Source organism: Lacerta agilis, chromosome 14 (assembly GCF_009819535.1).
Source record: "Lacerta agilis isolate rLacAgi1 chromosome 14, rLacAgi1.pri, whole genome shotgun sequence".
NCBI lineage: Eukaryota > Metazoa > Chordata > Lepidosauria > Squamata > Lacertidae > Lacerta > Lacerta agilis.
In genome coordinates, this window is record NC_046325.1 from 23,193,235 (window position 1) to 23,211,195 (window position 17,961).

General features: G+C 41.2%; 2 protein-coding genes across 2 annotated transcripts; one reads left to right on the forward strand and one right to left on the reverse strand.

The window, feature by feature from the left end:
- The first annotated feature begins 957 nt into the window (after positions 1-957).
- On the forward strand, positions 958-1,899 carry LOC117057790 (olfactory receptor 13G1-like). Its single transcript, XM_033168631.1, has one exon. It carries the CDS (start codon positions 964-966, stop codon positions 1,897-1,899), a length of 936 nt encoding a protein of 311 aa, XP_033024522.1. The 5' UTR covers positions 958-963.
- Positions 1,900-16,698: 14,799 nt separating this feature from the next.
- Positions 16,699-17,685, reverse strand: LOC117057791 (olfactory receptor 6A2-like). Its single transcript, XM_033168632.1, has one exon. It carries the CDS (start codon positions 17,668-17,670, stop codon positions 16,699-16,701), a length of 972 nt encoding a protein of 323 aa, XP_033024523.1. The 5' UTR covers positions 17,671-17,685.
- Positions 17,686-17,961: the final 276 nt, after the last annotated feature.

Sequence of the window (17,961 nt, forward strand, 5' to 3'; positions counted from 1 at the left end):
TTCACAAATATATGCATTTGTATGTACACTATAACCCAATGTATGGATTTTTGTACACATCACTTGGATGCAGAATTGCACTGCAAGATCTGGAAAGTGTGCATTTTGAAGAATGGCTGTGTTACGGTTTGTTGTTTCAGGAAGTGCAAATTAGATAGGCTCGCCTTTAAATATGAACTGAATTGAATTTCTTCCAAATCCTAGTTGCAATTTATTTATTTTTTCACAACAACATATCTTACTTATCAAACCTTTATTAGGCATTTACATGTAAAATCACGAGAAAAAGAATCACATACAGGAACTTTAAAATATATATACTGTACACAGTAAAATCTAGAATTTGGTCCTGTTAAAGTACTCCTTGAAGCACTGCTGCCAAAAACTCAGCTACCCCCACAGTCACCCCTTGGTCAATGTCAGAGAGACAGAATCCAACACTTCCACCCCACAACAACATATCTACAATAACTGCTCACATGTAGCCAGAAATCACATTAGGACCAGCTGTTTAAAGGTTAAAAGAGAGATAGAGTTCCAAATGACACTGGGCCTATTTAAGTTGTCTTGTGTGAGCTTCAGTTGCTCTTCAGATCCCGGTTTAAATATACAATTCTGCATATAGTAAAACTGCACTCTTGTACATACTCAACTCAGATTAAGTCCTATTGAATTTAGTGGGTTTGTTTCTGAGCAGATGTGCATACACAGTTCCACTGTGTAGACATCTTACCTGTGAACAGTATTTGCAGCCTAACATTATTTTAAAACTTAGCAAGTAGCTTGTTACTTTTTTGTTGCCCCTTAGTTAAATACCAACCATAATTTTCTCATATGCTATTATTAATAAATCCAACATGTGGAAAATTTTCTTTTCTGAATGAGGGATCTCTCCTATCAACTGGTATGGTCTCTACATAGAGTGATTTCTTTGCCTAGGTCTGCAGAGTCACAGAGTTGGAAATGAAGAACTGTTCTACCATTACAGAGTTCATCCTGGAGGGTCTTTCCAGCTCTCCTGAACATCAGATATTTATATTTGGGGCATTCACCTTCATCTATACAGCTGCATTGGTAGGCAATGTCCTCCTCATCATTGCCATCTGCACGTGTAGCAAACTCCACACACCAATGTATTTTCTTCTCATCAATTTGTCTATAATAAATGTGTGTTCTATTTCTGTTACAGTTCCCAAAATGCTACAAACTATTTTTGCACCAAGAAAGACAATTGCACTTCCCGGTTGCATTGCACAGGTCTTTCTCTTCACCTTGGCTCTAGGGACTGAGCTCCTGCTCCTTGCATTTATGGCTTTTGACCGCTATGCTGCTATCTGCCATCCTTTCCAGTACTCAATCATCATGAGGACTGAGTTTTGCATTGGGGCAATGGCTGGACTGTGGCTAATAGGCTTGGTAAATTCTGCAGTACACACAGGACTAGTAGCACAGCTTTCCTTCTGTAACTCCAACATCATCAACCATTTCTTCTGTGAGCTACCACCTATGTTCAAGATCTCTTGCTCAGACACAAGTCTGAATGAAATGATGGTTTTTGCAGCTTCTGTGCTAATTGCAATAGGTAGTTGTGCCTTAACATTAACATCGTATGGATTTATCCTAAGAACCATAGTCAAAATCCGCTCAACAGAAGGGAAGAAGAAAGCCTTCTCTACATGTTCTTCCCATCTCTTAGTTGTAAGCATTTACTATTCCACAATTATCTACACTTTCCTTCGGCCTGCCTCAGCCTACTCCTTAGAAGAGGACAAGGTTATTGCTGTCCTTTACTCCGTAGTAACTCCAGTCCTCAACCCACTCATATACTCTTTGAGAAACACTGATGTTAAAGAAGCTCTTGCAAAGCTAGCAGGCAGAAGGCTCTTCCAGAGAGAGTAGTTTTCTTCTAATAAATGTCTTGGTGGTTCAAGTGATTGCACAATGTATGATGTGACTGAATCATTGCATAGATTAACATTACCTTCCTATTAACAAGATAAATCTACAGGCTCAAAACATAGCCCTGGTTCACACTTAATGCTAAGCCATGGCTTCAACCTGGCCTGGTGGCTTAAGCATAATTGATTAAGCATGAAGAAACCACACTCTGAAGCCTGATGTTGGTTTATAAACCTTGATTAATAATAACCATAGCTTAGCATCATGTTTGTTTGTTTGTTTGTTTGTTTGTTTACTATACTGTCCTTCATCTGAGGATCGTGGGGCAGTATTTTTGTATAAAAATGCAAAAATGCATACCATCGTAACAAAGAAAAACAATACCCATGGCCCAGCTTGAAAGGCCATTGATTGTTTAATTAGCCAAAGGCCTGAGAGAAGAGGAAAGAAAGCAGGGATCCACCACAGAAAATGCTCATTCTCATGTTGCCACCCTTTGATCATCTCGTGGAGGAGGCACACAATATGTAAATTGCATCTCTGGGCATTGTACCCCCACTTCAAGCCTATCTATCAACTCTTTCTATTGCTAGTCATCGTTTCGATTTTATTAAAGCACGGTTTAATGTCTTCCCCTCAAATGTTCTTTTCCACACATTTTCTAGGGGCCAAGTTTCAGTCTTATGTGCCTGTGATAGCCGTTCGATTGAATCCTTGCATCACATGGTGTTTGTCTGCCCCTTGTATTCTGTTGCCTGGAAGACTTTATTACTCCCATTAATTCAAAAATTACCAGGGTATTTGGAAGAGACTTACCTTGCTCTTCTGTTGCAAGATACAGACTCGATTTTAACCCTACATATGGCAAAATTTCTGACCTCAGTCCTGACACTTAAGAAACGCAATGGATTGTTATATACAGTTTGAAATTTTAATTTAACTTTTATCATATTCTATTCAGCTGAGCACTTCTTTTTTTTTTAAAAAAAAATCTAATTTATTGTTAGTAATTGTAAACCAGACTGTGCTGTTCTGTTTCTGTTTTTGGTTGTTATGTATATGGGCTTAAAGCCGAAATAAAATGAGTTGAGAATATGTAAATTGCCTGTTAGAACTGAATGATAAAATACAATTTGTCAAACTTTTGCAGTCATTTGGTACATGAGCTTTGATGATTTATTTGACCCAGTTGATTATTTGAAGGGTTATTTGTTTTTTAGGGAAGACAACAAATACAAAATAAATAAATAAATAAATGCAGAGCTGAAGAGAGAATAGAATCTTATTAAAAACTAGATACCATTAAAATATGCACTGTGTGTCAACCTTTGGCTTTATTGTAATGTATGAATTGTGAAATCAAATAAGAGATGGGAAAGTGGAGAGGCATTTTAATCCTATGTAGGCAGCCTACACAGAATTGTGCAAGCAAACATTGGCCAAACCCAGTCCTATTTTGCTGGTTTATTATCTGTATCCAGTCTTAGCCCTTTTGCCTGACAACAACAAAAGCTACAATATGGTGCATCAGTGAAATAGTTACACAGGTGTACAAATGAGCATGGTGGCATTACCAACATGGAGTCCTAAGATCTGGCAAAAGGCCAAAAGGCCTAGAATAATAGCATCAGACTGAGCCAAGTAAGGGGAGAAAAAGAGGAGTGAGCTAGATCATACAGTCTGTCTATCTATCTATCTATCTATCTATCTATCATCTATCTAGCTATCATTTATTACATTTCTATATCACCCTTCAGCCAAAGATTGCAGGATTGTTTACAATATGAAAAAGCTTATATATATATATATATATATATATATATATATATATATACACACACACACACCATAATAACAAACAAAAATGAAACGCTACTTCAGGCAACTACCAACATGATTTGTTTCAAAATCTGTATTTACCTACTGTGCTAGATATATTATATAGTACCTAGTGCAGGGGCGTCGCTGGGGAGGGGCGGTGGGGGCGGGACGCCCCCAGTGACAGGGTGAGCAGCGGCGGGTGGGGGTGTCAAGCGGCGCCCCCTCCCGCCACTCCCACGCGCCGCCGCTCCCTCCGTCACCCCCGGAGCAGCAGCACATGGATGGGGTGCTTCTGCCGCTTTTTTTCGGCGGGGGGGGGCGACCCGCGAGGGGGGTTGTCACCCCCTCCTCGCTGGTCACCCCCCCCCCGCGCCGAAAAAACCGCGGGAGGGCGGGCGGGGAAAGCCTGGAAAGGAAGCAGAGCAGGCGCGTTTAAGCGCCGCTCTGCTTCTTTTTCCGCTTTCCACCGCTTTTTTTCGGCGGGGGGGCGACCAGCGAGGTGGGGGTCACCCTTGTCACCCCCTCCTCGCTGGTCACCACCACCCCCCCGCCGAAAAAACCGCGGGGGGGGGGCCGGGGAAAGCCTGGAAAGGAAGCAGAGCAGGCGCGTTTAAGCGCCGCTCTGCTTCTTTTTCCGCTTTCCGCCGCTTTTTTCGGCGGGGGGGGGGCCGACCAGCGAGGTGGGGGTCACCCGTCACCCCCTCCTCGCTGGTCACCACCCCCCCCGCCGAAAAAAAAGCCTCGGAAAGGGGGAAATCCCCCCTTTCTGTATACACGTGCGTCGTGACCCTCCCCCAGGGGGTGCCTCTGCGCTGCCGCCGCCCCCAGCAGCGCAGAGGCTAGCGACGCCACTGACCTAGTGAAAAGTTTTTTGGCTTGAAAAGCAGCATATAAATACCTAAATAAATAAATAAATGATGGAGGAATTACTGATTATGGAGCTTTACAATTATTATCATTATTATTAGTAGTAATAATAATAATATTAGTATTTTGAATGAAGTGCAGCTGTGAATATATTCTCATGCACTGAATCACTTTGGATGGCAAGTTGGTGGGTAGATAGATGAACATGCATTGCTTTATCCACGAAACCAAACTCTGGATGATATTACACTTTTCCTCCTTTGTAACTATTTTTATCTTATGCATATGAATTTAGATTGATTCAATTGACTAATAAAATAATAAAGAGTCACATGAGGAAGGATAGATGATTCAATTATAAATGGAAATAAATTTTATTACACTTACTTCATGCTTGATAGATTGATATGTGCTCTCTTTCTTTCTTTCTTTCTTGTTTATTTATTTGTTGTTGGAAAAGCTTTCAAATATGTTTTGGGGGGGGGGCACACCTTTGCTCTCTCCCTGCTTTTACAGTTGACAACAGAAAACATTTGACAACCAGCTTGCTCCCTGAACACATTTCATTTTCTCTCTCTTCCTGCCATGCCCGCCGACCCCCAAAACCAACCAGGTCCTTGACATAGATTCTGCTCTGTGTCTGGGATATTTTATAAAATAAAGTTTATATCAAATCAGTCTGCTTTAAAAATGTATAGGTGAAAGAAAAATTTGGGAGGCAGGAGACGTGTAAAAACAAAAACTATCATAGTTGCTTGGGTAGCTTTAAAAGACAAATTCATGGAGGATAAAGCTATCAATGATTACTAGACATGATAGCTACGTACTAATGTCATATGCAGTATGTCTCTGAACAGGGGTGTAGCAAGGTAAATTGGTACCCGGAGGCAAAAAAAAAATGTCAACCCCCCCCCCCAGAGGCATGGGAAGGTCAGGTGGTACCCGGTGCAGAAAATTTCTTGTCAACCCCCCCGCATTGACCCCCCCCCTGCATAAATGGTTTTACATTATTTCATATTTTCAAGTAAGAATTAAAAAAACCTTTTATTTATATCCCAACCTCCCCGGCCAAAGTCGGGCTCAGGGTGGCTAACATCAGATACATAACATTGGTATAAAATCAAACAATAATTAAATTACCTCCTAAAAACATCTCAAAATCAAATTAAAGTCTAATTAGATGGCTTTCCACAGGGTTAGGGTTGGGAACAGTAAGTGTTCTCTGAACTGAAATTTCAGCCTTCATGACATAGGAAAAGAGCCAAGTGAACAGCTATTTTGGTGGAGGAGGGTCAAGATATTAACCGATATGCATGAAATTTCATATATAGCTATATAATCCCTAGTATAGTAAGATAAGACCTTCGGAGCAGGCATTAATTTTTTTTTTTTAAATTGTTCCTTGATAATTTGTCACCCCCTCCATTATGGAACACGGGGTGGCCCGCCCCTCGCCCCCCTTTGCTATGCCCCTGTCTCTGAATACCAGCTGCTGGAAATCACTGGTCAGGAAAGTGCTGTTGCCCTCAGGTCCTGCTTGCAAGCTTCCAATTAACAGCTGGTTGACCACTGTAAGAACTGGATGCTGGACTATATGGGCCTTTGGTCTGATTTAGTATTTTCCCAAATACTGCATGCTTTGCTGCTTCATCGTCCCATTGGTTTCAGACACTGTGACTTTGTATTGTATTTTAATATTTGTTGGAAGCCGCCCAGAGTGGCCGGGGAGATCCAGCCAGATGGGCAGGGTACAAATAGTATATTATTATTATTATTATTATTATTATTATTATTATTATTATTACTGTGTATAGCAGCAAACAATATGGCACAGCAAAATTAGGATTGACAACAAGGAAAATAACTGGGCCTGCTCTTGTGCCTTTAACAGTAAATTGATCTACAGAAGTAACAGGTGAATCTTTTCACATTAAAGAGGCAAGCATCACTCCTACAGAGCAAGCTGTCATTGAAGACCCAGGGATTGTAAAAAGAGGAGGGGGAAGAAAAGGAAAATGAAGGGATTGGCAAGCACAATACTATTACAGTATTTACTGCATTCAATGGGGTTTACTTTCAAGAAGGTGTGCACAGAATTGGTCTTAGCTTGCAATTCTGAACATACTTAAGCTCTATTGAAAACAGTGGAATAGAGCTCTGAATTAACATGAACAGGATTTCAGTGTTAGTCACAAAACCTTTCCTGGAGCTAGCCTAATAAGATTTCCTGAAGCCAGTTCTGTGTTGGAATGGGCTTAGTTTTGGAGAAAGATAAATAAAACTATCCACCCCCAACAAAAATGCTGTTATAATCCAAGTATGCCTTAATAACATCATAATACTGTAATTCAGCTGCTAGGTATGTCAGCTAGGTGCATTTCTTATTATATGCTGCCACCAAGTGTCCTGGTTTTAATCTTGTCAGTATTTGAAGATACCATCCAGTCATCGTGGAGCAGCAGCACCCAGAATCAGCAGTAACCAAAAGCTGCATGAGGACACAGCCTCAGAGTTTCATTCCTAAATTTGCCAGTGCTTTAAAACTGTCTGGAAATCGCAGTCTGACACATGAAAGAAAAACATACATATTTCCAGCCTGCCTGTCTCTGATCTTGATTTGAAAGAGGTTTGTTTGTGTGTCGGGTCAGCGTTGGTATTATGAAAGAGGGGGAGAGCACCCACGGCCGAAGGGATGTTCCCTTCAGTCCCCTCAAGTCAGCTGGTAGTCAGGGGTAGATTGGGAAGCTATTACTTAACACTGAAGATGCCTCCATTGCTGGACTGAAACTCCCATCAGCCTCAGTCAGCATGGCCAAAAGTCGGGGGTGATGGGGGTTGTAGTCCAACAACACCTGGAGGGGCACAGCTTCCCAATCCTGGCAAGGGTTGACCAATGCCTATCTTAATTCCCACCCCTGCTTATACTGCATGACACAAGAGATAGTTTAGTTACCTTAACCTCTCCTTTCAGTTTTTAAGCCAAATGCTCTGTGTTCTTGATACCAGATAAAACTGCAACACCCACCCATGGAAAGATGAACTTCCGCCAAAAACTCCAAGAAATTGTAGTTTGCTCAATATGCTGAGAATTATAGCACTGTGAAGTGGGAACTACAGTTTCCAGGATTCTTTGGAGAAAGTTAGTGTTTCTATGGTGTCGCCAGACCATACACACCTAGTGGTACAATTAGTTTATCAATTTATTAGCTTTGAAATTTGGTGTATTATCCTTGTTGTTGAGGCCTAGAAATTGGAATGTGGGATTGCTCACTCTCAATACAAGGCCTTGGAAAGAGTCGCTGTTAGTGGTCCCCCCATGGCTCATGGCTCATATCTACCAGGAATAATTCATTTAGTATTGTGGGCCCAATGATTTGGAATTCCCTCCTGATTTGTATCTCCCTCCTTATTGAACAGTGTAGGTCTGGACCCCAGCTGTGCTGTTGAAGAAGGCAGAAGCTGAAACATTTTGTCCATTTCCGCTGTGACAGTTTTTGTATCTTCAGATATGGCAAACATTGTGATTGTCGGACTTATTAGTTTTAAGGTTTTATTTTTATTTAAATTATTTGTTTTGGCAGCTACCTACTGTATATAATGCCTAATGCTGTAACCCACCAACCTTTTGGGGCCAATGGGAATATTTGCAAGATGGAACAACTCTTCCAGCCCTGCCAACCAGGCACCCTTCCCCCACAATCTAGTTTATTGACTACAAACCTACCGGTAATTTCAGTGGGGAAATGGAAGTGGGGACATTAAGGTCTATGAAGGAGTCAACTGTAGGAACGTAAGTACCTGTAGGTACCTGTAGGCACCTGGCTGGCTACCCCTGCCTTAGGATGAAGGGTAGAATATGTATTTAAACTAGGTACCTACATAAAATTGTGTTTTTCAGCATCCTTCTGGGATCAAGAGACTACTTGTTTGAAATGCTGCTTGCTTGCTTGCTTGCTTTGTGCTTTGTGCTTTCCACCAAATTAGCTTGAATACAGGAGAACATTACAGAATCCACAGTGACTTTGTATAATATTGACACCTCTGCAGCAGCCTAGACAGAAATGAATCATGCTAAAAGCACAAAGACCTTTCCTGCTGGGGAGATGCTCCCATCTTTGCTCAAGCCCCATTTTCAATGCAATGTTAATGCAAACATTCCTTCACTCTCTAGAAGTCTAAAGGAATTTAGCAACAGTTGCTTTGCTGTCCCCAGGAGAGACAATTAAGTGACCTGACATCTAGCCTGCCCAGCTCTGCCTCCTAAATACGCTTTGGTGGTAACTATTTTCCTTTTCCTTTCTGGTCTTGCTCATTCAAGTTAATTTCATCAAGATGCTTTTCCTTTTTAATCACCCTCAATGGGATCCCGACTTGGAGCTAAGTTTTCCCCAACATTGTTTCCACTAATAACTCCCAGTAGGTCCTATTACCATTGCACATAACTTTGTTTCTAAACTTACCTTTTATTTCATGAGTGGAATGGGAATATTCTAGGCTTCCAGCCAGTTTACAGTCCTCAGAAGGGAATTTACACATAGCTTTCAATTAATTAACACAGTGTGACTGTAAAATCGAATTCATCAGCTACTTGTTGAAGCAGGGAGGTATTTTTTTTAAACAACCAATAATGTGTACATTTGCCTAGCCTCTGGCTCCACTAGGCCAAAATCATCATTATTTTTTTAATCAAGTCTTATTAACTAGTGGCTACTTAATTATCATTTAAGAAACTCCTCTGCTAGCTGCAGCTTCTCACTCAAGTATATTACCTAAAAAAGCTTTATCACATGAAAAAGAAAATCTAACACACAGTTTCACAGGCAGGAAGATAGAGCGGGCAGAGATGTTTACATGAAGGAATGGGGAAGGCCAGCAGCTGCAGGAACAATTCCCACATTTGATGCTAACTTTCAAATCCTGTTTGGGGTGTTACTGTCCCCATGTTCATTAACTCAGGGACAGTGATGTCCTAAGTAGTCCCCCCCCCCTTTCCCATCTTCATGGAAAGAATGTGATTATCAATAACAATGGAGACATTGAGTGCACAGCTGTACATATGAAGGCATAGCCATACAGTGGTTCCTCTGGTTGCAAACACCTCTGGTTGTGCACGCTGCAGGTTACGAGCTCCAGTAACCCGGAAATAGTCGCTCTCGGTTGTGAACTTTGCCCTGGGATGTGAGTGGAAATCTCGTGTTGGAGGTGCACACGCAGTGGGAGGCGCACTTTCACTAATGGCACCTCATGTTATGAGTGGTTTCCGGTTACAAACGGACCTCCGGAACAGTTTCTGTTCGTAACCAGAGGTACCACTGTAAATTGTTACACACTTAGCATCAAGACTATGAAGCAGGACTGCTAGATGTGTTTGTTTTCCCATATAGATGAACACATAGGAACACAGAAAGCCTGTCATATCACGGCATATGTCAGGAACAGGTCAGCAATAACTCACAAGGTGTCAGTGAAGTTAACTATTTATTCAAAGAAACAAAACAGCTCAGGCCTATGGAGCACAGCAATTGTTCTCAGTAGATACTACCCCAATGAGGCCGTTGCCAGGACCAAAAGTCCCTGCCTTCCTACAGTTCTCTAAGTCTCCTCCTCTGCCCCCCTGGGACCTTCCCAATCTGTATGATGTGTATGTTTCTGTTTCATCCTCTTCATGCCTTTGTGGGTTCTGGGAGACCAGGGTTGAGGTCACAGCAGCTGGGGGAGACCCCCTGGCTTCTTCAGCAGCCTGCCTCTTGTCCCCCCTCCTCCTCTTTAGCCTCCACTTATGCCTCTGATTCTGCTCACAACACTGCTCTCTGCCACAGCCTCTTCCTGCTTACAACACTGTTACCTCTTCATTTTCTGACACCTCCTCCTCCCCAGTCTGCTCCCTCTTGTCCCTATGACCACTCATTGTCATCTCACCACCACTCTACGCCTTCTTCCCTTTCAGATTTCCTTCCCACTGCTCCTCTGAATCCAGCAGTAGCTTAGTGCAAGGTTCCCTCAACAGGATTGATGGGATGTTGCCTACTCTTGGTGGGGTTACACTCCCTCTGAAGGACAGGGTACACAGCTTGGAGGTACTTCTGGATCCATTGAATGTCACTTGAAGCTCAGGTGGTCTCAGTGGCACAGAATGCCTTCCATCAGCTTCAGCCAAGCTGTACCCCTATCTGGACAGGGAAAGCCTAACTTCTGTTGTCTATGCTCTGGTAACCTCTAGGTTAGATTACTGCAATTCATTATATGTGGAGCTGCTTCTGAAGACTGTTAAGAAACTTCAGCTGGTACAGAATTAAGCTGCCAGGTTGCTTACTGGGGCATGACATTTTGAACATATTACATCAATCATGGCCTCACTGCACAGGCTGCCAATTAGTTTATGGGTCCAAATTAAATTGCCACTTTTGACCTATAAAGCCTTCAATCTCTCAGGACCACAGTACCTGAAGGAGTGCCTCTCCCCATATGAACTCACCCAGATCCTGCAATAATAATCTGAGGCCCTTCTTCCTGTGTCCCCTCCACGAGGTCCAGAGGGTAGCAGCACAAGTTTGGGCCTTTTCTGTGGTGGCTCCTTGTTTGTGGAATGCTCTCCCAAAGGGAGGCTCATCTGACACCTTCATTACATATCTTTGGGTGCCAGTCAAAACCCTTCCTCTTTTCCCAGGACTTTGACTGATTAGACCATCTATGGCCTTTAAAATATTACTGTGTGTGTCAGGGGGTTGTTGTTAATTTTGTGTTTTTATACTGTGAACCACCATGCAAAGTGGGGGGGGTATATAAATTTAATTAAAAAATAACCTTATGGTCAAATATTGCTGGCTGCTCTGGGTTGGGGATGGAGGTGTGGAAGCAGAACATAAACTATCATTTATTTTACCACTGAAATGTGCACAGCAGCACTGGCATAGTGTGTTAATTTGTGTTAATTTCAGCCATGCAGAAGAGGTTTATTTTGGTCATGAGACAGGAAGCAGGGAATGTAATCACTATGACCCAGAGTGTCATTCCTTTGAGTGCCGAGACACCTGATTACATTTTAAATGTCCTTGTATAAAAGCAGAAATTCACCGCATGTGTATGTCCACTGCCAGACACAGAGAGAAGCATATTTCACACAAAACCTATATCCTTTTTTGTCTAATCTTGCTAGGATTTTTTTTTAAGCAGCATGAAGTGAGATCCCTGCTTAGAGCTGCATTTTGCCTTAGAGGGAAAAAAGTTTCTTTGCTAACAGCTCCCTGTGGGTCCCATTATAGTTACATAAATGCCACATTGTATGTTGCTTTAGTATCTCAGGAGATTAATCAAAATGTCAGAGTTTCTGGTCCACAGGGCTTGAAGCTGAATTAGTCACTGTGGACCCAATCATTGCTGCCCAGAGTCAAAATTCCCAGAAGTATTATTAGGAAACAAGGAATTTACAAGAAAAAAATCATCTGGGGAGACACATCTCATTAACTTCTAGGTAGCTGCCCTTGGGTGATTAATTGCACAAGTTTCATTTTTAGAAAGAAGTTGCAATTAAAGGGACGCTGCGTAATGAAACAAAGTGTAATGATTTCATAGGTTGACACTGTTTACAGTTTTTATTTGTAGGAAATATGGCTAGACTGAGGTGCTCTTTCAGTCTAGAGATTGTTATTTTTTGCAGTTCATCTCAGTTTGAAAATCCAGATATGTGTTTTGAAGTGATGGCACTTAAGTTAGCCAGACATCAGAAGAATAATGCTGTTGGTACATTGCATCTATCTATGTATGCATTTATTTTTGTCTCACCTTTTGCACATACCCACACCCAAGGCACTTCTCAAGAACAAAAGTATATTCAGCATTGAAAACAATAATATAGCCAGAGCAACAGCATAGCCAAAGGCTGAAACCCTAAACAAACTCACTGGAGTGCAGGCTCCACTAAACACACACAAACTTACTTCTCAGTAAACACACATAAGACTGTGCTAGCACTCACAGTAGAACATCCAGTCAATGTGACTTGCCTCTAACTGAACCGCTCATTGATGTGAAAGTCAGAGCAAAGTTCCTCCTATATCCTAGGAGTATGGTATACATTTTTGATGCAGATTATTATTATTTTCTTAATGTAGACACAGAGATTTTTGGCCAGAGCTGAATCTTGAAAAACTGATGTCTAATTTTTAATGCAAAATGTGTACAGTATATGAATATGCAAACAGCGAACATAAATCTGTTCAGACGACACTTAGCAAAATGTAAGCTTAGAAATTCTGAGGCTGCTATGTGAGAGTGCTATAACCAGATGGAGGAAAGGTGGGAGAGGAACTGTTGCAGGTTTTTTTCTTCACAGATCGCAAGATAAATATGAGGACAGTAAATGGAAAAGGTTTTTCTTTTTTCTTTGTTAAGAAAGAAAGAAAGAAAGAAAGAAAGAAAGAAAAACATTAGTCATTATTAATTAGATATTGTTAAGTAACACATTAGACTCAACAGCTTGTGCAACATAAGAATAACAGTCCTTAAAATAACTGACAATTAAGAAAAACACAAAACACTACCATTAAAATTCTATATAGCAACATTGGATCAATAGCAGTACAGGAATAAAAATGACCTTTTTTATAAGGAAAAAAGTTGGTTTCAGAATAAAAATGTCTCCAGGCTTATCAAAACAAAGCTCCCTGAAGCAGGATATGGGAGGGGATAGACAGATCCCCGTTTTATTCCATTGTTAAATGCATTAAACTTATCTCCATTTGTCACCTCATTTGGCAGTCATCCTGTCAATGTACTTCCTTCAGCAGGCAAAAGCCCACATAACTACTGGTCTAGCTTTTGTATTTATGGTCAAACAGGTTGGTCTAGTTTCTGCTCTTTTATGCAGAATGCAGCATATCAGTTTCATTTATTCACTGTTGGTTTAGGAATCACTAGGAAACAGTCCTGTAGCTGCTGAATCTCCTCAAAGTCCACAAAACTTAGGTTGTGTCTTCAGTAGATGTTTTACCGGTATTTCCTGGTCAGTATCTTATGAAAACAGATGATGTAACATTCCTGCAATGATCAGTCTCTATTTAAGACCCAAATCAATTTGATTTCCTGGTTTTTGTTTGGGTGTGATGCAGGAAGCTGGTATTTGAATCCAAGGTACACTACGGAAATATATTACAATTAATAGAAGGGTATGTCACAAACCACTCCCTAATTTATCTTGGATGATGGTTGCACTGTATATACTAGAACCGTTAAACATATGGGTGGCTCAAAAACAAATGAGTGGATCAAAACATAATGTGGATCAGCAAAATGTGATGTAAAATGTGTGCCAATAAACCCTGTCCTCTTTTCAAAGTATTAATAGCAGAAGGTATGAAGGGGCAATTAATATATTTCCCCCCTCACTGGGATTCTGAAGAAAACCCTTCTCCTGAAGATAATATTTATATTAGGAAGAAATATCCTATTGAAATCAATATGTTCTGAATTTACAAAGCAAGTGTATATACTCAAGATCGCTAACAGCTAACTAATATGTTAACAGACCCTCCAAGCATCCCTATTTTCCAGAGATATCAAAGATTTAGAGAAGCCGTCCCGGTCTGATTTGATCTTGGAATGTCCTGCTTTTCCTTAGTACGTTCCTATTTTCACTGGAGAAATTTGGAGGGTATGGTAGGATGTCCTTATTTTCATTGGAGAAATGTTGGAGGGTATGGCGTTATCCAACCCTCAAGCCATCTGGAGGCAATCCTGTATAGGGAAGATTTTTTAAATTGTTTGATGTTCTATTGTGTTTTATATATGTTTGAAACTGCCCAGAGTGGGGTAAGATATGTGGGGTATGAATAGTAAAATTATCATTATGGAATGAGACGTCCCTATTTTCATTGGAAAAATGTTGGAGGGTATGTGTTCAATGGTAATGAGACTGGATTCTGCTCTTGTTGTTGTTGTTCAGTCGTTCAGTCATGTCCGACTCTTCGTGACCCCATGGACCAGAGCACGCCAGGCACGCCTATCCTTCACTGCCTCTCGCAGTTTGGCCAAACTCATGTTAGTAGCTTCGAGAACACTGTCCAACCATCTCATCCTCTGTCGTCCCCTTCTCCTTGTGCCCTCCATCTTTCCCAACATCAGGGTCTTTTCTAGGGAGTCTTCTCTTCTCATGAGGTGGCCAAAGTACTGGAGCCTCAACTTCAGGATCTGTCTTTCTAGTGAGCACTCAGGGCTGATTTCTTTGAGAATGGATAGGTTTGATCTTCTTGCAGTCCATGGGACTCTCAAGAGTCTCCTCCAGCACCATAATTCAAAAGCATCAAAAGCATCAATTCTTCAGCGATCAGCCTTCTTCACATGGATTTTGCTCTTACCAAATTACATTAAGGGCTTATCACTGATGGAGGTGCTGATAGGTACACCACAGACACAGCCCATCTTCATTTTAATTCTCTTCAATGCAATCCTGTACACCAGTAGTGTGGAACCTAAAACCCATTGGTTTAATTAGGCCCCTGAGGCCTCCCCATTTGGCACACAAGGCTATTTTGGCCAGTGTATGGCCTCCTGTCCTTTACTATGATGCTTTATTAACTGTCACTGGGCTACTATTCCCATTGTCCCTGAAGCATTGTCCATGCTAGCAGGGTCTGTTGGGAGTTACAATTCAACACCATCTGGAAGGTATCTAGTTGTGAGGTAGGCTGAGTGGAAAGATAGTGTTTGGTCCAAGTCCTCCTTGAGAGCTTCATGACAGAATGATGATTTGAACCTCAGACTTCCCAGTTTTGAGCACTCTTAAGGCATTACAAAATTCAATGTGTGGAGGAGATCTGGAGATATGTCTGACAGGCCCAACCCCTCCATCCCTGATACAGTCGTACCTCGGGGTACGTACGCTTTGGGTTGCGTACTTTTCGGGTTACAAACTCCCGTAACCCGGAAGTGTAACCCTTCACGCGCATGATCCACGCATGCGCAGAAGCATTCTGCGTGCTTTGCACATGCACAAAGCGTGTTTTTGGGGTTACGTACATTTAAGTTTACGTACAGCAACTTGGAACCAATTAAGTATGTAACCCGAGGTATGACTATATTGTCATTTTTAACGGCAAGCTGAAGCACTGAACAGTTTTGGGATTTTGCATGTGCTTGGACCACTGATTAAAGGCACGGTTATACACATATTCAGATGAGCATATTTACTGGTATAAGCTCACTTGAGACCTCACCACTAAATGTGGCAAGATCAGGGTGAAGGGAGTGGGACTGTTGTGGTTAGGCTTTTGTAATGCTTGAATATGGCTTTTTAGCATGCCAGTGCTGATGGCATTTTCCATGAAAGAACTTGTGAAACAGTAACCTGTGGCATAGCTTATAAATTTTCTGCTATCTCTACCTATTGGGCTGTACTGCTAAAAACTAGCACCAGAATCTGTCAGCATATTACAAAGAAATGTGAGACATGCTTCAAAGTAATGTGTTTAGAATCAAGGTGTAAAAGTGCTTTCACATGGACAGATTTCAAGTTAGAAGAGTTGACCTAGGTTGCAGCCTAGGTTCCTGGAAGCAATTTATTTACATACAGTTTGTGACAGCATGGATTCACGGACTTCTTTCATGAGATCCTCAAGGATCAATTCCATGTCTGACATAGTTCTGGTCTATATTTTATCAGCATATACAAAATCTCCTGTTAGATAAATGACTGTTGTTGCCTTTCCAAGATGTGACGTGGGAACACTTATCCACACCAGCAAACATGTGATTTTTCAGGAGGGTTGCAACACTGTACATTATCCATGTGAATTCAGATCACATATTGCTGTGTAGTTCTACATTTTATTTAGAAAAAAACACCTGGCAATCAGAAACTTTTAGACAGCTTGGTATGTCTTTATTTTGGAATCAACAAATGGGAAGACGTATCTGCAAAATCAGATTGTATAAACTGATTTAGCGTATGATGGAAAACCTGATGAAATGTAACTTTCTGAAACCCATCCTGAAATTATAGAGGCCACATATCAGAACCTCTTAACGTTTTGGTAGTTTCCAATGTATATTATCATTGCACAGGTTATCACGTGATGCTTGATGGTGAATGGAGAAGGTATCTGAATTTGGAAATTTTCAGTTTTGTGATAGCTTTAGCTTCTCTTTTTGAAAACATTTTGATAACGTGGCTGAGTTATGTAAAGCTCTCCTTAAAGTCTTCCTCACTTCCCTGTTTCTAAGGCTGTAGATGATTGGATTGAGAAACGGAGCCACCACTGTGTAGAGGATGGACACCAGCTTGTTCAGGTCAAAGGTTCTGATGGCCTTGGGTCGTGCGTACATGAATATGGTGGTGGCATAGAACATAGAAACAACTGCCAGGTGTGAGACACAGGTGGAAAAAGCTTTCCGCTTCCCTTTGACAGAGGGGATTTTTGCAACTGTGCAAAAGATGCATATGTAAGATGTTCCAGTGACTGCCAGTGAAGTCAGGAGGACTGCTAAAGCTGCCACAAAATCCACCATCTCAATGGATGAAGTGTCGGTGCATGACAACCTCAACAAAGGTGAGAGGTCACAGAAAAAGTGTCTGATTGCATTTTTCCTGCAAAACTGCAAGTTGGAGATCATCAACACTGATGGAAAGGAAGCCAGGAAGCCGCCTAGCCAGGAAACCAGACTCAAGACAGTGGATGCTCTGTGATTCATGAGTGTTGCATAATGTAATGGGTAGCAAATGGCCAAATACCTGTCATAGGCCATAGTTGCCAAGAGAAAGCATTCAGAAGAAGCCAAAGATAAGAAAAAATACAACTGAGTGATGCAGCCCTCCAAAGTGATTGTCTTCTCACCTGACAACAGATTTGATAACAATTTTGGCATTGTTATTGAGACATAGAATATTTCTAAGAGAGAGAGATTTCCTAGGAAGAAGTACATGGGAGTATGAAGGTGGTTGTTCAATGAAATGGTCACAATGAGGAGGACATTTTCCAGAAGAGTTAGAAGGTAGATGGTGCTGAAAAATGCAAATAAATATAACTGGTGCTGTGGAAATTCAGGAAAACCCATAATTATGAATTCTACATGTGAGGTTTGGTTCCACATTCTTCTGTAAGTTAGTTGCTGCTTTCACTGTTAATAAAAACAGAGCATGCTAAGCATAATTCTTGGGGGGGGGACAGTCAATGAAATTGATTCATGCAAAGTGACATCAGTCATATCAATAAATCCACTTATACCGGTACAAGTAATTATGGCATAGTCTGAAAAAAACAATCTGGAAATTCTGAAATCAGTAACGGGCAAATCAGATGAGAAGTAGATCAGCACCTAATAAAATAGTCACAAGATTCTTACTCATGTGATTATTAACCATTTCAATGACCTTTTAAAATG

Coding starts and splice junctions, on each gene's coding strand:
- LOC117057791 (XM_033168632.1), bottom strand. CDS start 17,670: ATGTGGAACCAAACCTCACATGTAGAATTCATAATTATGGGTTTTCCT.
- LOC117057790 (XM_033168631.1), top strand. CDS start 964: ATGAAGAACTGTTCTACCATTACAGAGTTCATCCTGGAGGGTCTTTCC.